At 35.5% G+C, this 26,122-nt stretch overlaps 1 protein-coding gene across 1 annotated transcript; it reads right to left on the bottom strand.

The window, feature by feature from the left end:
• Nucleotides 1–3,796: 3,796 nt before the first annotated feature.
• On the bottom strand, nucleotides 3,797–26,122 carry LOC144973113 (uncharacterized). Its single transcript, XM_078915159.1, has 10 exons — nucleotides 25,969–26,122; nucleotides 22,954–23,091; nucleotides 21,346–21,450; nucleotides 16,607–16,677; nucleotides 15,537–15,609; nucleotides 14,240–14,338; nucleotides 13,617–13,853; nucleotides 13,050–13,170; nucleotides 12,002–12,068; nucleotides 3,797–11,591 (listed from the first exon to the last, which is right to left on the bottom strand). Exons 1-10 carry the CDS (start codon nucleotides 26,095–26,097, stop codon nucleotides 8,318–8,320), a joined length of 4,314 nt encoding a protein of 1,437 aa, XP_078771285.1. The 5' UTR covers nucleotides 26,098–26,122; the 3' UTR covers nucleotides 3,797–8,317.

The following is a 26,122-nucleotide window of genomic DNA, read 5'->3' as shown; positions in this document are numbered from 1 at the left end:
GGGTTTTACGGCGCCTGCAACACATTTAGGATATATCAGCGCCAGTAAAAAAGGGATGTGGGGAAGATTAGTGTGATAGGATTATGTTGTTGTTGTTGTAAGTGTTTTGTTATGATATGACTGTCAGTGTCTCGATCGAGCTGTTGTGAGTAATCTTCATGTTGTGTTTGTTCACTGTCTCCCGCGTAAACGTGACGTCATCGTGTCTACCCTATAAAAGCTCGCGACACCCTTCATTCTTTTCTCTTCGACACCAAGCCTGATTCTTACTACTTTGCATTCGTTGTACCTTTTCAGAGATCCAAGCCGCCATACTTTTGGTATGTTTTAAGAATTAGACTGTACCGGGACAATTCCCGATGTGCTTTAGAGCATTTTTAACCATCCATATATGTCCTCTACATATATGGAGAACGCCCACTTCGTTGGAGACTTTTTCTGAACTATTCCCTTTATTTTGCACATCGTGCATCGTGAACGAGATTGTTCACGACAATTGGCGCTGCGACTTCATTCCGAACCCTGCCATTTTTACAGTGTATGGTAGCACTCAGTGCACGGGAATTGACTTCTTCAAGGTAAAGAGTTCTTGTAAACAAATCAGACATGAATCTAAAAACTTGTTTCATCTGATTGTGTTGTAAGTATAGCGCCTTGAATTGAGTTCCCCTGGTTTAGTTGTTTTTTTATCATTGCTTACCAGAGAGGAAAGCCGTTTATAGGGGTCGGTAATTATTTTTGAACTGGCGAAATTACGATCTCAGCTCAGCTCAATTTTTTCTTCGAGACTTCGAGCTCAACTTTCGTTTATTTTTGCCAATAATATTGTGCAATTGTGATTTCTATTCTACAAAATGGAGCAAAATTGGTGAGTACAATTCAATAATTTTACTTGAAAGTGCATGAGGGCTTAATCAATTCCCTTCAAAGAATTAGCCTGGTGAACCATTATTGGGGTCATGGTTTTCACTCCCACACTGATGTCTCAACTAAGATTGGAAAATAACCTGCATGTGAGCTAAATTATTTGCATGACTACTTAAATACTTTCCAATATTTGACATCAACAATACTATTTCTGTGAATAATATACAAATAATTGGCGCCAAGATTGTTGCTTAACAATCTCACTGTGCTTTTCTAAACAAAGGGTAACAGTCAGTATCATGATCTGTCTTTATTTAGATGATCAAAGTCAAAGCTTAGGCAGCCATGTAAAAGTGTTTCTACTCACCAAACACAGAAACTATTTTCCAGCTTTACACGCTGGGATGAATATGTGCCATTAATTGCTTCTGCTATCCGCAGTTCAGTCAATCGACACACAGGCTACACACCAAACAGATTGATGCTAGGAAGGGAGCTGACAACTCCAAGTGATCTGGTGACACCTGGACCCGCAAGAGAACATGAACTCACTGAGGAGCATGTCATAAAATTACAAGAGAGCCTAGAGCTGGCTCATGAGACTGCTAGAAAAACCCTAAGGACAGAGCTTAAAAGGATGAAACGTGACTACGACCTGAATATCCACGTTCACACCTTCAAAAGAGGCGATGCTGTGTACCTCTTGAACAGGAAAGGTGGAAAAACAGTGTCAAAGACGTTGGAGCCAGTTTAGATTGGCCCCGCTATCATCATGACGGTTTTGTCCCCCCCCCCCCCCCCCCCCTCTTTGTTTATCGAATTAAGCTTAAAAATAATGAACTGAAAGTAGTCAAACATGACAACCTAAAGCTGTGCACTGACTCCTCATTACCGAAATGGATAAACAAAGAACAGCAGTCCATAATAACAGGTAATGCCCTGACCTATTGCCTTTGCAATCAACCCGATGACGGTGATACCATGATACAATGTGATAACTGTTTTGAATGGTATCACGGGCGATGTATAAATTTAACGGACCGACAAATGGCTCAAATAAGTCAATATCATTGTCCCCAATGCTCAATGTGAATGAAGTAAAATAACTAATCAATCTCCTTTTTATGCACAGCACCATGAACCGCCAGACTGAATTCAAGTTATCCAGCTGATGGCGGAATTCCAGTCCTTTCGGGATGCCCAAGACGCCCAAAAAGGAGGGGACAGACATAATGGCAGGCAAGGCAGAGGGAGAGGAAAGGGTAGAGGCCACACCTCCCCATCGGCCCGGGGTAGAGGCCACACCTCCCAATCAGTCCGGGGTAGAAGGTATGGATTCCCATCAGAACGGAGGAGAGGAAGGGGTAGAGGGTACACCTCCCCAAGGTACAACTTCCCAACAAGATACGACTCCCCTGCCAGAGATAGGAGAAACCGGTACAGGCCCTACCAAACCCATACCAGGCCAGAGGGTTCTTGGGACCACCGAAGAGGCCCAAAGCCTACCTCACACAACGAGCCTGATGATACCAGGGGTCACCCCTCGGAACCACATGCTAGACGACAGGCCCCTCGACCTCGAACGCCAGATGATACAAGGGAGAATCCCAGTGAATCAATGGCGAAGAGGGAGAGCCACTCAGACAGCAGTGGAAACGGCAAGACGGCCAGGAGGAATGGGGACAGGCAAAAGCAATTCCGGCTGCTCAAAGAGGAAAATGCAGCACTCAAGGAGAGCCTGGCCCACATTCGAAATGACCTGAAAGAAACCCAGGCAGAACTGGCCCGTCTGAAGGGAGAGTTTAGGAGCTTTCAGCCTGACAAGTCAGCAGACTTAGATCTGCTCATGGACTTGTCTGAGCAAGAAGGTAAGTGTGTGGGACTTATTGATGCCCATTTCCATTTGGATCGATGGCACAAAGGGAAAAAGGGTCAAATTGACATGTTAGAGCAGTTATTAAAGTTCCATGTCAACCCCGCCCCCTCAGTTGATTTACCTATCCTGGGTGGGATGATAGTCTACTGTGACCCCATAAACTTTCCCCCCGAAAGCGAGCTAAGAGTGCTGAAAGGCAAATTTCCTAACTTTGGCATTGCCATAGGTATCCACCCTTCCCAAGACACTATGAACCGTAAAGCATTGTCTTATGCTATGGAGGAAGTAAGACGGTTGAGTCAAAATGACATTATCCAGGGGTTGGGAGAAATTGGCTTTGATTGGACGAAAAGGGGGACCCAAGAAGATCAGGAACATGTAGTGGGAACACTCATAACAGGTGCAAATCCCCTAAAACCAATAATCTTACATGTCGGAGGGGAAAGTTCTGATAATCTTGGAACTCGAGCATATATGCATTGTCTAGATTTTCTATCTAAGAGGTTAAGTAAAGAACAATTCCTCCAATTGCACTCCTTCTCAGGTAATGGTGTAGTTCTGGACAAGTGGCTCGGTAGGTTTCCAAATACCTTTTTCAGTTATTCAGGCTTAATAAGAACATTTAAAAGAGAGCAGCTAGAAGCAGTGAGTAAAACCCCAATTAACAGACTCCTGCTTGAAACAGACTCCCCATATTTACCTTTCAATCCCCTGGTAAAGCAAAATCACCCATACTACTTAGGGAAATCTGCTAAGGCCATCGCAGATTTAAAAGGTTTAAGCTTAACTGACATCCTTGAATCCAATTTCATAAATTTTGAGCAAGCATTCAAGATACAAATAGATAAGGGAAATGCAGCATGGCACTCTGTCATTTACTACTATCCTAAATATTAAGCTGCACAGAACAGGAATAATCCCTTTACTATTTTGCAGGCTCCTAAGGATACCTCTCCCTTCGTGTATATATATTGTACAGCCATACCAAGATGTGGATCCCTACCCCCTTTTGTATATAAGACCAACCCAGGAGGAAGAGTTCGCCCCTGAGGATTTTTTTTTTTCTTGCGTTCTTTGATTAGTGTAAATATTCCAAGCTACAAATTTTTATTGATTTTACTCGACATAATCTTCGGATTCTCATAAGGTAAGAATTTTCCTTTTTCCCCTTATGACTATAACTATTGAAGTGATGCATGAATTAGAAGGGGGAGGAATGTGGGGAAGATTATTGTGATAGGTTTATGTTGTTGTTGTTTTAAGTGTTTTGTTATGATATGACTGTCAGTGTCTCGATCGAGCTGTTGTGAGTAATCTTCATGTTGTGTTTGTTCACTGTCTCCCGCGTAAACGTGACGTCATCGTGTCTACCCTATAAAAGCTCGCGACACCCTTCATTCTTTTCTCTTCGACACCAAGCCTGATTCTTACTACTTTGCATTCGTTGTATCTTTTCAGATATCCGAGCCACCATACTTTTGGTATGTTTTAAGAATTAGACTGTACCGGGACAATTCCCGATGTGCTTTAGAACATTTTTAACCGTCCATATGTCCTCTACATATATGGGGAACGCCCACTTCAGTGGAGACTTTTTCTGAACTTCTCCCTTTATTTAAGAAAATGGGATAGTAAAGAGTTCTAGAATTACAATTAAAGCACCCAAGATAAAGTAAGACAAAGGGGAACTGAGAACAAATAAGGATCAGATGTAGATTCCAAGAGCATACCATCAATGTACTTAGTTTGAGATCACCTATGTCTCATCTGGACACAAGCACAAAATCCAGCAAAGAGGAATACACTCAAATGCTTACATTATACATTCAAAATAAATATAATAATAATACATAACAGAGAGATGATTTACAAGGAAAAAAAAATTATCTCCCAAAGCAATAACTATGCATTTGACTGCTTCCCTCCCAGCTAGGATTCCGGCCAGTGCCAGGACAAAACCCAAGTAATCTCATTCCGAGACAAAGACAGAAAGCATGTTGGAAAACAGATATAGGGGATATAAGACACAGTTGTACCTCCCTGCCCGCTATGGGAGGTCAGGATCCCCACCCAGATTTTGCACATCGTGAACGAGATTGGGAAATCCGTTCACGACAGGGAGAATATGGGATAGTAAAAAGTTCTAGAATTACAATTAAAGCACCCAAGAAAAGGTAAGACAAAGGGGAATGGTACAAACAGAGAATTGGTGTAGATTCCAAGAGCATACCATCAATATACTTAGTTTGAGATCACCTGAAATCATCCAGACAAGAGCACAGGTCCCCACTAATTGTTTTGTTTTGTTTTTAAGGGTTTTACGGCACTTGCAACACATTAAGGTCATATCAGCACCAGTAAAAAGGAAGAAAATGGGTTAGTAAAATGTTCTAGAATTACAATTAAAGCACCCAGAAAAGGTAAGACAAAGGGGAATTCGTTCAAATAAGATACAGGTATAGATTCCCAGAGTACACCATCAAAGTACTTAGTTTGAGATTACTAAAAGTCTCATCCAGACACAAGCATAGGTCCCCACTACGAGGAATACACTCAAATGATTTACAAATATAACATAAAGAAAACAAAATACAATGCATAACAGAGAGATGATTTACAAGGAAAAAAATATCATCTTCCAAAACTAACTATACATTTGACTGTTTCCCTCTCAGCTAGAGTATCTGGCCAGGGCCAGGACAAAACCAAGTAATCTCATTCCAAGACAAAGACAGTGAGTTGGAAGACAGATATAAGGGGATAGAAGACGCAGTAAGTGCCTCCCTGCCCACTATGGGAGGCCAGGAACCCCACCCAGGGGTCCCCACTAAGAGGAATACACTCAAATGCTTACATTATAAAATCAAAACAACAAATATTATAATACATCATAACAGAGAGATGATATACAAGGAAAAAATCATCTCCCAAAACAATAACTATACGTTTGACGGGGTATCCGGCAAGGGCCAGGACAAAACCAAGTAATCCCATTCCAAGACAAAGACAGAAAGCAAGTTGGAAAACAGAGATAGGGGGATAGAAGACACAGGAAGTACCTCCCTGCCCATTATGGGAGGTCAGGAACCCCACCCAGATAGAAAATGGACTTGGTGTCTTGAAATTATTGCCTTGACGTGAAAATATCAATTTTTTTTCATGTTTTCTCACATAATAGTGACAGATATACATTTATGAAACCAATGCTAAAGCCAAAGAAGAGGCAGATGAAAAAAAAAGATATTTATAGTTAGTTAATATTAATATTATTTCCTAATTGCATGTATCAATAACTCTGTAATATTAGCAAAGTGATGTCAGCGTATACTATTTTTAAGCAAGCAATGCACTGCAAATCAACCATGCTGTTATTAAGGCTGACTTTTCCTTGATTGTAAGGCAGAGGAAAAAAATATCAATTATCAAATTGTGGTTCCAACTTCAGAAATCTTTTAGCACAATCTTTATCATTCAGTGAGCAACAAGCAAGCTCGTTAAGAATTTCCTAGCAGGGAAACTTCTGACAGATACAGTGATGAATATAACAATTTGGAAAAAGAACAAAATACCAAACACCATGTTTGGAATTTTATTCCTTTTTGAAGCTGTTATACTCATTTTTGTATATTACTTTTAACAGTCCATAGCGTCTAACAGCGGAGAAATCACTTTGAAAGATATAGCCTAAAGCCCAGCATTTACCAGTAATAGCTTAAGACTCGAATTATATCATCAATACCAAGTATCAGTGTCTTTATATAATATTATGGTTAACATAACCAAAAACTTGGAATAAACAAATTACATCAAGAAGATTATCTGAAGTTATCCCAAATTATCATTCAATTAAGGAATAACATAAAACTAAAAACTCTTGAACACTTGTGGGCTTTATCCTAGCTTTCAAAATAAAATTTCTTTTGGAAATATAGAGCAAGACACCATATTATGATGACTTCAAGCATTATTTCTTAATTCATTTAGAGCAAACTGTTATGTATCAATATCATCTATAACGATGAAATTATGGAGTTATTTCTGCTCTCCAGTTCCCTCTACACCTGCTTGTCTCTCCAGCGGTGTAATGGCCCTTGCAAAACTTTTAGGTCATTTTGGTGCTGGTGAGAAGGGAGATGATGGATAGTCAAAAGATTTAGATCAAGCTAAATAGCACGTAAGAACAAAGTAAGACAAAGGGAACAAGCTCAAGGGGGGCAAAATGTAGATCAAAGGGTAAAATGTCGTTCTAGTCAGCTAGCCTGAAGACATCTAAAAGCCTCACACTGACAAAAGAGATACACTCAGATGGTTACATAATAAGCCTTCTAATATAAACCTAACAATCATACATATAATGGAGAGATCATCTCTCGAATAAAGATAAATCCATCTCTCAAAATAAAATCCCAATCAAAAACCCCAGTGAAACAAAATTTAAATGGTCCTATTCCAAAATATAGAAATAAAACCATATGGAAAGAACAAATGAAACAGGGGAATAAGAGTGATATCAAGGCCATGGACTGATGAAGAATCCTCCAGCTCAGGGGCAGACTATTTTATCCTGTTCTAAGTTCCCATCTGTCCCCAGAACAATTCGTTAAAATGGAAACATATGGAACAGGAGAGTCATATGAATTTAGTAATGAGTAAAAAAAAAAAAAATATTAAATCAAATCCTCAAAAATATACAAAATCACCATGCCATTGAATTTGAGTATTTTTCATTACAGGTAAGCATTGTCATGTACATTGGCACAAAAACACAAATTTGTTTTGTATCTTGAATAAATTACAATGATAATGACCATCTTTCTCACTATTGCAATAATGTTAAAGATAAAGCTATTGCACTTGAATTCATTTGCATTGCGGTTCAAAGAAAACAATGCTGCATTGAACGATTTAAACTTTGTTAAACGGATTGCGTTTTGATATAATGGTGCTGAAAAGACTCTTTTTAGTCCATATTAGTGAGCAGAAAAAATTTAATAAGAAACTGGCAAGATGGTCAAAAGATAGAAATTGTATGAGCTCACTATAACCAGAAAAAGATAAGTGGTCTATCCATGTGTAACTTCTAAAAGTCCCTCATACACAAGATTTTCATCGACAGGGATGCTATCAAATTATAATAATACACAAATACATAAATAGCTGAATAAATAAGACCAAAATAAATAAAACAAGAAGTTAGTCATCATAGATAAGACGTTAAAGATAACAATGCACATTTGAGTGTTTCCTTCGCAACAAAATATCCCAGCTGGAGTTAGGCCTTAACAAAATTATCTCATACATGGCAAAAATAGAAAGCAAAATCCAGTTGAATCAAAAACAGAATTATCACGCAGTACCTTAATTTTTATATGAAATTTCCAGTGACATGCAGGACCCAATAGCTGTAATGGTAGCTAAGATTAAATCATTTTATGAAGTTAATGCCAATTATTCCTGATACTTTCAGCACAAAAACCAGAGATGAGCAAGTTTCCGTTATTTGCGGTTCTCAAATCAATTCATTTTTTAATCACGTTTATGATATAGATGACTTATTCAAACCGAAAGTTCTTCTTAACTTTTTTTTTTACTCTTCCGCTTAATGGCCAATCCTTTCCCAAACCATCCTGGCAAAGAGGTTGAAGGGTTGGAAAGACTAGTTTTCAATTTGTTTGTAGTAATTGATTTCTTCCTCTTAGAAACCACCCTTTTCTTTACTTCCTTTACATTAATATCAACCTTATTGCATTTTGGTTTTGGAGTCCGCTTTGCCTTCTTCTTTGCTGGCACATCAGGATCTTTATTAGAGGAGATAATCTGAGAAGGAGTACAACCAGGGAGTGAATTTTCTTGCAGGATAACTGAACGTTTCAACATTTTGCCATTTTTTGTACATGTTTTATCCTTTCTCACTGGCACAGGGGGATCAGGTAGAAAAGTCGTCAATGGTGTACCCCAATCTGCTTTCAAAACAATTGTGTTACGATTTGGAGATCTTTTGTTGGAAGGTTTTTGAATACATCGCCAAGATACAGGATCGGAATTCTTATTAGGAAATGGTTTCAAATCTAATGGGGAAATTTCTCTCTTAGCACTAGCTACTTTTGTAGCTGAATCTACAAAGGATGGAGATCTTGTAATTGGACATACATGCTCAATTGTTCTATTCTCTTTAAAAGGTACATCAGTATTTTCTGACAACGTTTCTCCATCTTCTGAACAGTGTGCCTTCTCGGCTGCTGTAATCTTAGAGATCAGAGTTGTGGCTTGATTTGGTGTCTGAGTTTCAGGACTGAAAGAACTCTTTTGAGCAACAGCATGGCTATGAGGGGAAACGCACTTAAAACTATTATTTATCACTGACATCACATATTTTTCTGGAGCTTTAAGATAAGCTGGATTCGACAAATAAGTTGGCAAATTGTTAGTTGAAAGTAAATCATCCATGTTTAAAACACATGATGCAATCCCAGATTCTGATGATTCAAGGACAGAAATCGTTTCCTTTCTTGGTTGCTGATTCTGAATGTTTGTTACAGGAAATTTAGAACTAGAACAGACATTTTGCTGAGGTAAAAGAACACTGTCGGTGATTGGGCATGAATTAATTGCCTGTTTAAAAGGTTTGAGTAGCTGGTCTCCTTTATACATATTTTCAGGTAAAGTGGGAGATAGATTCAACACATTATTACTTGCTAATTTAGACTTGCAAATGTTATTGTTGCGTCTCACTGCATCAGATTCGGATGATTTGTTAAATATCCCAGTGATTTTTTCATGGCTGTCAATTTTGGCAGGACAATGATTATTTTCATTGATATGACGTTTTGGAATGATTGAGCTTTGAAGGTGATTTATGAGAATGGGTGATGACATCAATGATGAGGTCGATGTTGATTTTAACAACAGGTTGTCTTTGATTGTTGAATTTTGTTTGGGACTGTTGTATGGGATTTGAAATGATGATAAGGATGATGACGTCGACGACGATGATGATGATGATGACAAAGATAACAATATGGACGATGATGATTGTGACATTTCATTGGATAGTGTGACATTCTTTGACCTAAGACATCCCTGAGGTAAGGACTCTTCTTCAGCATGGCACTTGGCAGTAATTGTTTCAGTAGAAGGCAGAGAACAGATGAAAGGGGGAGGGTTCAACTTGACAGGTTTTTGGCCAGATGTCTTTAAGAGATTTGTACTAGGATACGATAAAGCAGATGTCACTGTTTGTTGAATTTGAACATACGTTGGCGAAAAAATTGAAGGAAGAGGAGATGTCAAATCTTGCTGCACACGTTCCTGTTTTTTAGATGAACTCGTCAGTTGGCAGGAAAAAGAATTTGAAGAAATATGGCACTTGTCATTAGTTGTCTCAGTGGAGAAGGTAGAAAAGGCAGGAAGTATCTTTGAATTAGTCACTGTAGATATCTTTGGTGGATCTGATACTGATATAGAACATGGTCCTGTGGAAGAATTTGCGAGAGAACTAACTTTAGTCAGTGAAATACACGGAGGAGACTTGCTGACTATATTGCTCAGAGATGAAATATTTTTATCCATGATTTGAGGGCATTCAGTTGAACTGAGAGATTTCTTAACATCCAAAATCGCATTATTAGTATGTTTTTCCCCAACATCATTATGCCTCTGCGCTGGAGAAGATGAGATCCCAGTGCTCCATTTATCTGTATCTAAGTCAATCATAATTATTGGACCAGGAGGGCTTAGATCTAAATCCCCTCCACGAATGTTATCCATCATTTCCAAATCTACGACCACTGTAGTGGGAACAGAGTCTAGCACAACAGAAAAATCAGTAATTATATCATTGCTTTGTTTCACTCGTACAGGGCTATGAAGCAAAAGTGGCTGATCCTCTTTCTTACCAGATTCTTTAGAATTTATCATTTTTTTGTTATTGACAGTTGGTAACTCAACGAGACATGATGAAAATGCTGATGAGTTTTCAGTTTTAAAATCTAAACTGCACACATCCCTTAAACATTCTGTAACCTGGGACTTTTGTGGAGGGCATGAAACGTTTTGTTTTGTAGTGGTAACATCTGCAATGGACATGTGATTTCTATTTAATGGAAATGAACTAAGATTTTTTGCACAGTTTAAGGATCCGCTTCTATGTGACTGTTCGGCACACAAACTGGTAGGCTTGGTGGCCAAACTGAAGGATGAATCTATAGAATTACTCTTACATTCTGTTTTATCATTTGCAATAGTTTTGGTGAGAGATGGATAGGAAGTGTGGCATTGTAAATCAGAGATAGATGGAGATGATTTAATACTACTGCACAAAGCAGATGGAGTTCTTCCCTGATTGTGACCATCCAATGAATAATGATCAAGTGTTTCATGATTATTGTCTTTGGTTTGTTTCTCTTTAAGATCTATCGAAACTGTTGTATTTTCTACCCCGTCATGCTCTATTTTATAATCAAGACTTTCATATTTGGTGTCATTTGAAGAAATTCCTTCTTCGGACTTTAAATTACAAAGCATACTCTCCACATTTCCATCTTCAATTTCTGTAATTTCTGATTTAACAGAATCTAACATTTTTGCTGGGGCCAGATCCTCTTTCTTTTCATCTTTGTCACATAAGGTGCCAGAGCTCTGGGACAACGGTGATGGTGAAGATGAGGTTGACTTGTCTGACTTTGTTGAAGACTTCTTGGACTTTCTTCTGGACTTAGATGATTTAGATACGACAGCTTTGACAGAATCCTTAGATGGCATGATTGGAGGCACCAGGATCTTTTTGGTAGTTGTCTTTTTCTCTGCAGCACGGAGTGGAGTACAGAACTTGAAGATGGGATCAAACTCCCTGATTGGGAAGAAAAGAAAATGCAACTATATTACCTACTCATTTTCTAACACCAGAGACAAAATAACATCTTTTTCCAGGCAAGAGGTTGTCTGCCAAAAACTGTTCTTTAATCAATATTGTAAAACTAAAATACCAATTGATTGCACAATATTTTATGATTAAATGTAAAAAAATCTTTGCGATTTTGCTGTTTTATTTTAATAACCTAAATCTTATGATAAAACGACTGTAGTGTCACAAAAAAAAAAAAAACAACTAATTCTCACAATGTTTGACACATAAAATCAACAACAACAAAAAAAAAAAAACAACAACCTAATTCTCACAATATTTGACACATTAAATCATCAACAACAAAAGAAAAACCAGCTTAGTCTTGGTAAGTAGTTGATGCTTTCAATACCAACCTCCGGTATTCAGGGACATTGTATTCCAATTTTTCCATTACTCTCCTCATTACTTCATCGCAACGACCTGAGAAATGTAATAATAATAGTCTAAATTTACATCATGCAGCTTATCTGCTTGGAAAAATTTGTTTTTTGTTTGTTTTTAAGGGTTTTACAGCACTTGCAACACGTTAAGGTCATACCAGCGCCAGTAAAAAGGAAGAAAAAGGGATAGTAAAAAGTTTCAGAATTACAATTAGAGCACTCAAGAAAAGGTAAGACAAAGGGGAATTAGTTCAAATAGGGAACAGATGTAGATTCCAAGAGCATACTATATGAGTACTTAGTTTGAGATCACCTAAAAATCCATCCAGACACAAGCATAGGTCCACACTAAGAGGATTACACTCAAATGTTTACAAATCATAAATAATATGTAAACAAAGCATAATCTAGTGCATAACAGATTTATCATCTCACAAAACTCTAACTATACATTTGACTGTTTCCCTCTCAGCCAAGGTATCTGACCAGAGCCAGGACAAAACCAAGTAATCTCATTCCAAGACAAAGACAGAACGCAAGTTGGGTTACAAATATAGGGGGATAATAGACCCAGTAAGTGCCTCCTTGCCCACTATGGAAGGTCAGGAACCCCATCCAGTGCTTGGAAAAATAAAATTAATTCCAATACACAGCATATCCTCTTGAAAATAAGTTATTTTAAAATGTGCAACACAATATTGGATCAAATCAGTAATGACACAAAATGATCCCAGCAATTTTTTGCTATTTGTGAAAATCATATGTATTTGTATGTATAATCATTCCATTTTGTGGAGTATGTTGAAGCCTTAATTCCAACCAATTCTCAAATGAAGTGAACGACATCAAAACTGAACCTATTTTCATTATGGAGAAATATTAACCATGGTTGGACCTCACAAAGACTATTAATGGCATAGTTACAAATAACAAGTTTTATAAATACCAAGAAATGTGCATCGACATTAATTACGGGAAGAGACTTGTACTCTGCTTTATAGAAAACAAAATTGTCTCTCACCATTGATTTTGAGGGTGGCTGTATCATCCTTTGGCGTCCATTGCAAATTGACAATGACCAATTTTGGCCGTTGTGATGGTCTTTTATCCATGCACCACAAACAAGTGTAGCGTCGCAGGATCTGATGTAAGAATAAAATTGTAAAGGTCATAAAAACATGCAATGTTATTTTCAATTATTCATCACAATAATTCAAAGTGTAAAAAGAATGAATTTCTTAGTTTTTACAACCCCTCAATCAGAACTCTTGAGATAAGTGTCAATAAAGTAAAAGCACAATCAGAGATCAAATGCTTGACAATACATTTGTTTTCTCATATTTTTGAGGCCACCAAATCTCTAAATTTTAAAGAAAATGTGGGAAAAAAACAAAACAACAATAGAATATATACTATTCCCTTACGAGTTGAAGCAAATTCAATCAGATGTAAAAAATGAATTTTACAGTTAACCCCTTTTTATCTTGTTTTAAGATCATGATCAAACACTTTATAATATATAAAACAAGGTGAATAGGGGTAACCTGTAAAAATCTGAATACAGTAAAAATAATTTTGATCCCTTTACCTTTAGACTTGACCCAAGGCACAAGATGAGATCAGAACCCTTCGCAGCCCGTACAGCCTCCTTCCAACGATATGGCGATTTGATTTTGCCTTTCTCTCCAAAATGAACAATGGTGTCTGTCAAATACTTTCCACAAGCACGACATTTTCTACTGGTCGTATGTCTCCTAACTCCAGTCTTTTCAGTGACATCAAACAAGCGGATGTACTCTCGATGTGGCTCGCAATTGTAACAGCACTACAAAAATGTTGAATATAAAAATTGTTGGAAATTACAAGTTTCAGACTTTATGTTATTGCTAAGACACAATTAATAACCATCTACAATGAAGGTAACTTCAAAATATACATAAAGAGCATGATAATAATAATTCAATGGTTACTGTGTCATACAACAATAACATGGAATGGTAAATTAAATACTGTAAAAATACTTGAATAGGTAATAAATATGATTGATGTACGATCATAAAACAATAAAATGGTAATGATAGAAATATACTAATTATTAAGAATAAACTTCAGAAATAGTATATCCTTAAAACAAGCTATTCATACACACACAAAAAATAAGCTTTACCATATAGTGATGCAAATAGGATAATTGTGAGCCCCGTACTTTACCTCAATAAACATGTTTCCATGCACCTCCGAAAGAGCATATCTAGGGTAACCACTTCGTATATGTAACCCATCACAATTCTGAGACACAACATGCTTCACCTTTAAAAACAGAATGTAAACATCATAACGTTAATAATAAAGTTAATGGAAATATACTTTTATGTCACTGTTTCCACTATCCTTCAAAGTAATGTCAATTGAGTTTTTGCCATCTCATTTTATACAATTGTCTGCCATGACATATTTACATGATTGCAAATAATTTTAAAAAATCATTTAGTTTATCGCCCATCATATATTACATTATTCTTCTGTTTTACAACTTAAATGAAAATAACACATTAATACCAAAGACCTGCCAACCAACAATGCCAAAGGTTAGACGCCTACAAAGTCTTGTGTTTTTTTTTTCATTTCTTTCTTCTATTCTGCAGAGGCCAAAACCTGGAATAAGCTTTCTATTTTTTTTTAAAAGTATGTATATCCAAAAACAAAAATGAATGAATTTTTTTTTTTTAATAACATTTTAAATAGATTTTGATTCATAGTATTGATAAAAACTAAAGACTTTCTGATAAGATTAAATAGAAAATCATTTAAATACCCAATAACAAATGTAAACATCGAGGATAAAATCAAAGAAAAAAACAGCATTGTTGCAATCCTACTAGGATTAATCTTTAAAAAAAAAAAAACACACAAAGGGGATAAATCTTAGGGTTTAAAAAAATAAGCACGATTCATCAAGTTCAAGTCCAACATCAAAACTCATCATCTTCTATGTATCTTAATCTCGTTCGATAGAAAGACGTCTAACCATATAGATTTTAAACTTTTAAAATGTCTTTAAATAAATAAATAATTGAGCTTTATATAGCGCAATATCCACTAAATGTGCTCAAAGCGCTTTACAAGGGTCCCTGGTCAACAGCAACATTTAACATGTAGGATGGGACATGACGCCTGTTAGGCGATATTACAATTTTACGGTGTTAACAGCCAGGTACTCATCTTACACCTGACTACGGTAGATGAATATGAGTAAAGAGCCTTTTCCAAGGACTCAACTATGCGTCAAAGCAAAAATTTGAATAACCCAGGAATCAGCCGAAGCATCGCACCACAAAGAGATCTAAAGCCACACAATATGGCAGGGGGTCAAATTCTGTACCTTGTGGCTAAGAGAAAAAAAGGCCATATGGCATGTCACAATTTCTAATGAGTTCAAGAGAAAAACACGAAAAGATAAAATTAAATTTAAAATGAAAACATTTTGATAATATAAAAAAAAACTTACTCTTCCTGTGCGGAATAACTTGGTGATGGACATGTGAGTAAAGGTTGGCTCAGCATCACTCAAATCTTGAGCACTGTAACAAATATTATAGCAATGTAACTGAAGAAAGACGACCCCCCCTTCTCTCTCTATCTCTTACACACTGTGCATCTATGAATATGTATAATATAAAGAAATCCTTCAGAGCCATAGGTCCTATGGAGCTGGACATTATCCATGTTTCTACTGCATAAAACGTGCAACAACAATTGCTGGTCTATCGCAAAGTACTTTCCATCATATCTAACAGATCCAGCAACCCAATTACTGTTGGGTGGACATGGGGTCAAAAAATAAACTCAACTTCACTTGCAATTGATCCTGCCCCTTTTGCATGTGAAGTGCGAGCTCTCTTTCAACTCTGTGTCTGTGTGAGAATGTGTGCATATTTGTGTGTATATGTATTTTGCAAAAGTCTTCAATCTTGATCTGACTGCACCAGGAGCAAAATCATGTCTGTAAAAATGTTCATGGCTGAGTGGTACATTATCATGTCTTGTCTAGCAATGTTTATCAGATGACCAAGCGGGTAATTATAATCAGGAAACTCTGGTCCGAGCAACAACTAGTATTGTTAATAATAATAATAATAATAATAATAATAATAATAACAATAAAAATAAAAACAATAATAATAATAACAATAATAATAATATAATAATAATAATAATAATAATAATAATAATAATAATAATAATAATAATAATAATAATAATATAATAATAACAATAAAAAAAAAAACATTTAAAAAAAAACAAAAACAAAAAAAAAAAAAATAATAATGAACAATAAAAATAATGGTAATATATAATAATAGTAATAGTAATAATAATAATAATAATAATAATAAAAATAATAATAATAATAATAATAATAATAATAATAATAATAATAATAATAATAATAATAATAATAATAATATAATAAAAAATAATAATAATTATTATTATTATTATTATTATATTATTTTTATTATTATTATCAATATTATTATAATTATAACAATAGCAAGAAAAATAATAAATCAAAACCTCAAAGCCTGTCCTTTTTTGAGCAAAGTCCAAACTCCATTAGGTCCTCTGTAATCTGGAATGGATGCTGCCTATCAAAACAAAAACAAACAAAAAGTAAATTATGATGATATACAAAAAAAAAAAAATACAAAAACAAAAAAAATCCAATATCACAAAACAAACAATTATGATTAAAAGAAACATATGGCAAATACAAACTCATCCTTGAATCATCGGAAAAAAATATTAATAAATAATAATCTAAAACCAAAGAAATGACACAAGAGCAAATGACATACAATCTCGGATAGAGGCTTTTAGTTCAGTATAAACTGTTCAGGAGTCCTTGTGCTCTGTTATGGTACTTAAAACCTGCTGTCCTCCAATCTAAAAGAATTTCTATACATTATTTTTCTAGATATCTGCATTGATATTGGTATTGAAGTGCATAATAATAAAAACATGGTTAATAAATAAGTGAGAGGAAGGGGCAGAATGGGGAGAAGTGCAGAGCAACAATACTGAATTAACTATGAAAATAGTGATGGCAATAATCATTACTAAAAAATAATTGATGATGATGATTATAAGAGGCCTACTATTACTATTAATAATACTATTAATAATACTATTAAAAGCAGAAAAAGAAGAAGAAGAAGAAGAAGAAGAAGAAGAAGAAGAAGAAGAAGAAGAAGAAGAAGAAGAAGAAGAAGAAGAAGAAGAAGAAGAAGAAGAAGAAGAAGAAGAAGAAGAAGAAGAAGAAGAGGCAGAAAAGCATTTATATAACATTTAGTTTCCCTTAAGTACTAAGTATACTTGATAATTGCTCTTTACGTTCACATGAAGACCACAGTAGGAATTATGATTAAATAAAACAACACAAATTGCCCATGAGAATAATTTATATTCCGATTATCAATCTTTTTTTTTAACAGCACAATTAAAAAATGAAAGAGATGTTTATCCATCATTTGGCACACAAATGTTACTGGAGGTGGAGTGACTGTCTGTTAAAAATTGCAAAAAAGAGACACATACTATATTGTCTGTTTCAAAATACATGATCATAGATTTCAATCTGTTTTTCTCGAACTGTGTATTGTCATGAATCTTTGCATACAAAGGGTAATGAAACAAATAAGTCAGAGAATATGGCAAATGAGTCAGAGAATATGGAACAACAACCACAAAAATTGTCTACTTTGGTTCAAGGACTGGCTTTTGTTTGTTTGTTGCTTTAGGTCTCTTCCAACACAATTGAGGTTATATGAGAGACCGCTGAAACAAAAAAACAAGCAATCTAACAAAAATAGTACAAATGTAAATCAAAATCATAACCTAAAGATATCATAAGCTAAATTATAAATAACCAAGAACAAACAGGCAGAAGATTTACAGAAGAAAAAAAATATCCCCTGTCAATAATACAATCACAAACCAAAGAAGCAGGATAGGCTAGTAAATAGAAGAAGAAACGACATCACTATCGGATCGTACACCCATGCGAACATCATAGGTATATGATTCAAGGGTGATGCTCCCATCCAACCACCCGCAAGGACTGGCTTTGCAATGGAATGCAACAAGTTGTCATTGATGGAAACTCAAGCGAAAAATGTAATGGCTTATCAAGAGTAACACAAGGAACAGTACTTGGGCCTTTATGCTTCTTAATATCTAAAAATGACCCTAGAAACAAATCATCTCCACAAACAGATGATAGCCTTCTTTGTTTCAGGACAATAGATAGTAGCATAGAAGCACATGAACTCCAGAAAGATCTTGATTCCCAATGAAATTCCATCCATCAAAATGCTTTGTCATGTCATCAAACAAGAAGGAACTTTATACGCACAATTACAAAATGCATGATCATCCTTTACAATATGTTGAATCCATAAAATACCTCGGAGTCCATCTCAATAATAAGTGGCAAACTCATTTCGAACATATCACAGCAAAGGCAAGGACGCTGGGGTTTCTCAAAAGGAACATAAACAATTTCCCACAATGAATTAAACTCCCGATGTACACAGCACTTATCAGGCCAATATTAGAACATGCCAGTGCCATGTGGAACCCCTACACAAAACAAAAAAAAAAAGACATGACAAGATTGAATAAGTACAAAGAGCAGCTGCAAGATTCACAACAGGATGCAAATCCAGAGACCAGGGCTGTGTCACATCCTCCCTCCAGTCATTTGAATGGAAACCATTGAAAAACCTGCACAAGGTATCCTGTATTGTTAGCTTATATAAAACCATCAACGACCCAAACGCACTCATCATCATCATCCAAACTACATAAAAAGCAATTCAGATAGGTTCACTGCATGTAGATAGAATGCATCACAATACATACAACCATATACAAGAACAGATACATACAAACACAGCTTTTTCCCACGAACAATAAATGACTGGAATGTCCTCCCACAGACAAAACAAATGTTGAATGCTTGGAAACTTGCAAAACAGATTTGAATACACTCACTCACTCACAAGTAATTTGTGACTGTTCCCCGTTTTGATTGGACTGTAACTGAACATTTTCAGTGAAGGGCCCAGGGGCCTTTTGCAAATTAAAGCCATTGAAGATAGTCTTAGATTTAACTAGACCAAATGAATCCTAAATATGAATAATGTATCTTTTACGGTTGTCACGCAATCGCTAATTTCTTTGATCTTCTGGAGTGTTTTCATTTTTACCACCCAGAACATTTAGAATTTTACAGTAAGAGACAATATACCATTATGAGGACTATTTTCAAGAAGGGGCGTCGCGTGGACAGAGCAGAATTCTTGACCACCTCAATATCCACACAAAACAAACCAACATACAACATTCCCATCCCTGTTTTACTCACAGATATTCTGAGTGATATTTAGTAAAAATGGAATGGGAATTTAATCTGTATGATACGCTAAAATTTCACCTTTTTGTTGTGATGAATATTTTTCAATGTCGTACATAAATCCTGAGATTAATATATGTGCAGTGTGTTAATATGTCGCTAAATGATAAGAAACACATTGTTTGAAAAAGATACTGTGAATCTACTATTTTAGGATGCAAGGCAGTGTCCTTAATTTTAATAGATCGTTTATAAGCTAACTATTGAACCAGCTGGTTTTGCAACAAGCAAAAAATAATTGGTGAGGCCTAGTGTAACCTAAGCCACCATGTCAAATTATAACAAAATTTTGAAATGGACTATACAGAGACGCCAACTTTAAATTTGGCTCACAGGAGTTTCAGACACCACTCGTAGGAATTTCAATGCCGAAAGAGGAATTTCCGCACACAAGAAAAAGGAATTCAAATAGTATTTGATATTGTGTTTACATATTGTATAGTTCTAAATAGATAACTGATTAGAATTATATTATGATACATAAACACAATGCCAAATACAATCCCAAAGTTTCCGTATTGCAAAAGAAGTAAAGCGCCAAAACCTAATGGTAGAGATTGTTGTACTGGTGGTAATGTGGTGTTGGTGGTTGTAGTAATAGTAGTAGTGATGATGAAGATGTGAAAGTGGTTATTGTTGTAGTAGTATTGGTAGTGATGATGATGTGGTGGTGGTATAGTGGTTGTAGTAGTTGTGGTCGTGATGATATGATGTGGTGGTGGTTGTAGTAGTGGTGGTAGTGTTGTTGATGTGGTGGTGATGGTGGTTGTAGTACAAATGGCAGTGATGATATTGTGGTGGTGGTGGTTGTAGTAGTAGTCGTGGTAGTGATGATAAGATAATGTGGTGGTTGTAATAGTAGTAGTGGTAATGATGATGTGGTGGTGATGGTTGTAGTGGTTGTAGTAGTAGTGCTCGTGATGATGATGTGGTGCTGATGGTTGTAGTAGTAGTGGTAGTGATGATGATGTAGTGGTGGTTGTTGTTGTAGTAGTAGTAGTAGTGGTAGTGATGATGATGTGGTGGTGATGGTGGTTGTAGTAGTAGTGGTAGTGATGATGATGTGGTGGTGGTGGTTGTAGTAGCAGTGGTGGTGATAGTGATGAAGATGAAGCGGTGGTGGTGCTTGTAGTGGTAGTGATGATGTGGTGGTGGTGGTTGTAGTAGTAGTAGTGGTAATGATGATGTGGTGGTGGTGGTTGTAGGAGTAGTGGTAGTGATGATGTGGTGGTGGTTGTAGTAGTTGTGCTATTGATGATGATGTGGTAGTTGTGGTTGCAGTAGTAGTGGTAGTGATGACGATTTGGTTGTGGTGGTTGTAGTAGTAGTAGTAGTGATGATGATGTGGTGGTGGTCGTAGTAGTAGTGGTAGTGATGATGATGTGGTGGTGGTTGCAGTAGTAGTGGTAGTGATGATAGTTGTAATACTAGTGGCAGTGATGATGATGTGGTGGTTGGAGGGGTGGGGGGCGGGGGGGGGTATCCCTGGAACAAATTGACCTCACCGGAATTTGACGGAAGTTGCCTGGAGCCCGGAATTTTTTGCTCCAAACCGGAGTTTTGGCATCACTGACTATAGTAATCTCCACCGCTCAGCTCTTTGAAACAAAATTTCCAGCATTTTTGGACAAGAAAAAATAAATAAATAAAAAATAAAAGACACACAGAAAAATGGAAGAACAAGCATCATAATAATATTAATATCATAATACCTTCAGTTATCATTAAATCAATTGGAAATAGATTGAGGTTTTTTTTTTTCGTTTTGTGCACTGTGGTGACATGATAGAGAGGTAATCAAAAAACACAAAACAATATTTCAAATTGATCAAAATTTTACCGTGCTAATACCAGCTCCTGTATAGACTACAATTCTACTGGAGTTACCAATAAGATCTGCCAACTCATCACACTTTCTGGTGAGGTCTTCTGGTTCATCTTCAACCTGAGGAGGAAACAACCCTATATAATGGTACCCAATTTAATTTTTTTTTTTAAAGAGCAAGTCATCTTTATCTTCAGTGCACTTTTACTGTAAGAACATATGATTATGATTGAATCGTAAATAGAACAAATACACTATAATTACAATTGCATTAACAAATAAAAAACAAAGTCAGCAGGTTTCCTAGACATTTAAATGAGCATTATGCTTCACAAAACTTATCTAACCCATTACTTTCTCTATTAATTGATGGTAGGAGTGGCATCAAAGATAATTTTTGAGAATCAGTATGAACGCCTTAATACGGTGATGCTTAGACTTAGAATGTTGAATACAAATAATATAAGGGCTTTTACTATTATTATTACTTATTATTATTATTATTATTATTATTATTATTATTATTATTATTATATTATTATTATATTATTATTATTATCATCATTATCAGAGAATCACAAAAATGCTCCGATAGATACAATAAAAAATAATTGTTTTCAAAAAACTGAAATCTCAATTAAATGATGATAGGAGCCACGCAGCATTAAGATAAGTTTTGAGAATCAGTATAAACGCCTTCGGTGATGCTTAGACTTAGAATGTTGAATATACATAATATAAGGTTTTTACTATTATTATTTATTATATCATTATCTTATATTATTATCATCATCATCATTATTATTATTGTTATTATTATTATTATTATTATTATTATTATTATTATTATTATTATTATTATTATTATTATTATAATTATAATAATAATAATATAATTATTATTAAACTCCAGCACGGTTTCCTCAAACTCATTTCCAACGTCGCAAAATGTTTTCACTATTATTCTTTGTTCTCATTCCATTCCTTCCTCAAACTAACTTTTACTTCAAACACCATTTCCTCAAACTAATTTCTCCCAGCGAACGTAATTAAAAAACTCATTAATTTAAAGGGTTTTTTTGTAATTTGTTTATGCGTCCGGTGATTTCGACCACTGATGCGTGTATCTACCTACACTGCAGGTGTGTGTTTATAACAATATGATACACACAGTCACTCACTACATAAACTTTCGTGTATGAAACAAAGACCATACCGCTGACTGAGCCACACATCCCTGCCCATAAGTCATTATGGCAAGGCACGGTTTCCTCGAATTCTTTTGCATGTCCTGAGGTGTTCAAGGAAACCGTGCTAGAGTGTATTAATTATTATTGTTATTATCATCATTATCAGAAAATCACAATACTATTCTGATAAATACAATAAAAAATTATAGTTTTTAAAAAACTGAAAGCTCAAAATTTATGTACTATATTTATATGGGTGGAAGCGGCATTTAGCAATCCGTGCAGAAGGGTGTAAGAATATATAGACACAACCTGATAAATAAATAAATACAAAACTTTGATTCTTATATAGTAATTTGAAAATTAAAAATTCCAAATATAAATCCTCATACTCCCTTAAAGATTAAGAACCAGTATTAAATAATCTGTTTACCTCAAGAACTCTGTCTTTTGTGGCCTGCAGTCGCTTGGCATTATTTTGAGAAGCCTTAACAATATCAGGATTCTTCTTGACCAGTAACTTTTCAGCAACCGTTCTCTCATTCTCTGCTTTTTTCAGTATTTCAGAGATCTGAATGATGCAAAAGACTAATATATAACAACTTCTATGCTTGTTCTGATAAAGAAAACATAACTTTGGAGACAAAAATGCAGTCTGTTCCATCAGGGACTTTATATCCAAAATTAATGTAGATATGGGGAGGGGGCATGATGATAATAAAATTACATACAGGCCTAAAAAAAAACAAACCAAGAACAGTAACAAACAAGTAATAAATAAATAGAAGAAAAAAAGAGCAGACAAAAAAAAAAAAACACTTTATTCTTCAACATAAAGAAATGGTTCCAAAAATAGTTGTGCGCCATGAAACCAGAATCTTGGTCACCCTGGCCAAAACTGGCCAGTTTGGCGGGAGACCAAGATTTTGGTCTTCCTAGCCAAAATGGTCGATTTTGGCTAGCGAGACTAAAATCTTGATCTCCCTAGTCTCTACCATGAAAGAATATAAATTAATCTTAAATTAAAAAGTCTAAATTGGAAACCAAGTCTGAAAAGTAAGCTGGCAAATTCCGTAATTAATAAGTGGTAGAAAATTGCTTAATAAAACCAGTTGGCTACAAATTGGACAAATATGATCAAATTTTCCAACAATTCAATTTGACACAATCCATTGCCATTCTTTGTCTTTTTGACTGTTTTCAGTTTCCACCTGGAAAGTGTATACAATATTTTGCAAACAGTGACTGAGATTTACAAGTTCATGTTTGAAATTTATCTTAAACTTAAAGATTATATATGTCGAAAAGGAACATAATTGTCATTGTCAAAAGAAAAAGTCATAATCAAATCAAAAATTTGAAAAGAACAAAGCAAAAACTATTTCTTCCACATGACAAGTTTCTCATTTTGTATAAAATTTATGCCATCTGGCAAGGAACTGTCAATGAGGTCTCTGATTATTGACAGACGGGTATGAGTATGATGAGGATAAAAATAACAACAGCCTTTTTAAAAAAAAATTAATGTAGAGTCAAAGTGGCCGAGACATGTTGAATTGTTTTGTTTAAAACATCCAACCCAGTCCAGAATTTCTAGGCACTATTTGTGATTTTATTTTAGAAAATATATCTTATTGACTGCACCATTAATGGGCAAAAGAACCTTAACTTCTTTCAAATTCAATAAGACAAATTATAATGTATGAAAATGCAACTGTTTCAGTTTCACTGACAAAAAACAAAAAAACAAATGAAGTGACTATTTCTCCGAATACTCGGGAAAATAAACTTGATCTATATTTCTCTGAACGGTTTCCGTACTCAAGATTTTTTTAGTTATTTGCGAGAGTGTCTGTGTGAATGATGAAATTGTATGCATTTTTTGGGATTTTTCTTTTGCCAGTGCTTGGGCTCTCTTGTCTTTTATTCCCAACTTTCTGTTAGACTTTTGGCTGTCATTATCCCCAGACACCTGTCTGGGGATAATGAAAATTCGTTATCCCCAGACACCTGTCTGGGGATAACCAAATTTCGTTATTCCCAGACAGATATTTGAAACTCCGCTCTTTTAAACAATTATCCACATTCCAGAATATGGAATGTTTCCAAATGCACATAGAAATAAGGAAAGTTAATAAAATATCTATAAAAACAGAAAATAACCAACATTAAATCAGTTGTTACTACATATACACAATATGCGTCGACTTCGAAGTGGGTGTCATGGCCGAATGGTTTAGTCGTCTGCCCTGGAAGTTTTACCAGAAGCGACGTTGCGGGTTCAAATCCTGGTTCCGCCACTTTTTTTTTTTTTTTTTTTATTCCGTCTTCTTTTAACAGAACGGTGCAAGGGATAAATGTCCCATCCATCCTCCCCCCACCTCTTTTTTTTTAAACTCTCTCTCTCTCTCTTAGTTCCTTTCTAGTCTCTAGAAAATTGTCATATTCGTCCCCACTCCGATCTCAAAAAGTGTCTAAAAAGGATAAATAATTAAAAAGCAAACAAACAGAAATATTGAGAGAGCGACCAAATGGTGAGATAGAGGAGAAAAAAACAAACAATAATTTTTTTAAAAATAAAAACAATTTTAAGAAATTCATGCTCAGAAACAGAACAAAAGGTCAAACAAAGAAGATGGAATTAAAAATAAACAAAAATATAAAAGTGGCGGAACCAGGATTCGAATCCACAACGTTGATTCTGGTAAAACTTCCAGGGCAGACGACTAAACCATTCGGCCATGACACCCACTTCGAAGTCGACACATATTGTGTTGTAGTAACAACTGATTTAATGCTGGTTAATTTTATGTTTGTATAGATATTTTATTAACTTTCTTTATTTCTATTCTGGAATGTGGATAATTGTTTAAAAGAGCGGAGTTTCAGATATGTGTCTGGGGATAACGAAATTTGGTTAACGAATTTTCACTATCCCCAGACAGGTGTCTGGGGATAATCACAGCGTTGTTATTGTTATCTTGGTTTGAGTTTGTGCTATCCTGTCTTTTCAACATCTGCTCCCGTCTTGAAACTTTGGCTTTGGTTTTTAGGTTTACTTCTGTTCTCTCTCTGATAGTGCAGCACGAAGTGCAAAAGTAAGGGCACCATGGAGTATTCGCGATAGCACAACTTTTTGATAAAATCTGTCTTTGTCAACAATGTGCCTAAAAACGTGAGCTTGGGCTTGATGATTCGATTCGTGAGAATTCCATGTCCACTCTGAGCATTTACATTTGCCTCGAAATTACATCCATAACCCATCAGCTACTAGAGGCTAGCCAACCATTTGGAGAAAAAGAGTCTGTTTATTTTCCTGAGCGTTCAGAGAAATAGAACCGGCCAAACCAAAAAAAAAAATGAGAATTGGTCTGAATCTCAAGTGTCGAGTAAGCTGGCAAATTCACAATTTTCGAACAAACAAATTGACTGAGCAATAAAAGATAACCTTTTTCACTTTTTCCCGTTTCTCTAGTTTAGCATTTCGTTGGACAACAAAAGAATTTACAGACGCTTTCCTCACAGATCTGCGACGAGATGTCGCATCATCTACAGGCTGAACGCCATCGTCAGCCATTGTTACTAACGAACACCCTTACAGT

Source organism: Berghia stephanieae, chromosome 5, assembly GCF_034508935.2.
Source record: "Berghia stephanieae isolate SIO BIC M18660-M18661 chromosome 5, UCSD_Bste_1.3, whole genome shotgun sequence".
NCBI classification, from domain to species: Eukaryota; Metazoa; Mollusca; class Gastropoda; order Nudibranchia; family Aeolidiidae; genus Berghia; species Berghia stephanieae.
This window is presented reverse-complemented; position numbering and strand designations above follow the sequence as displayed.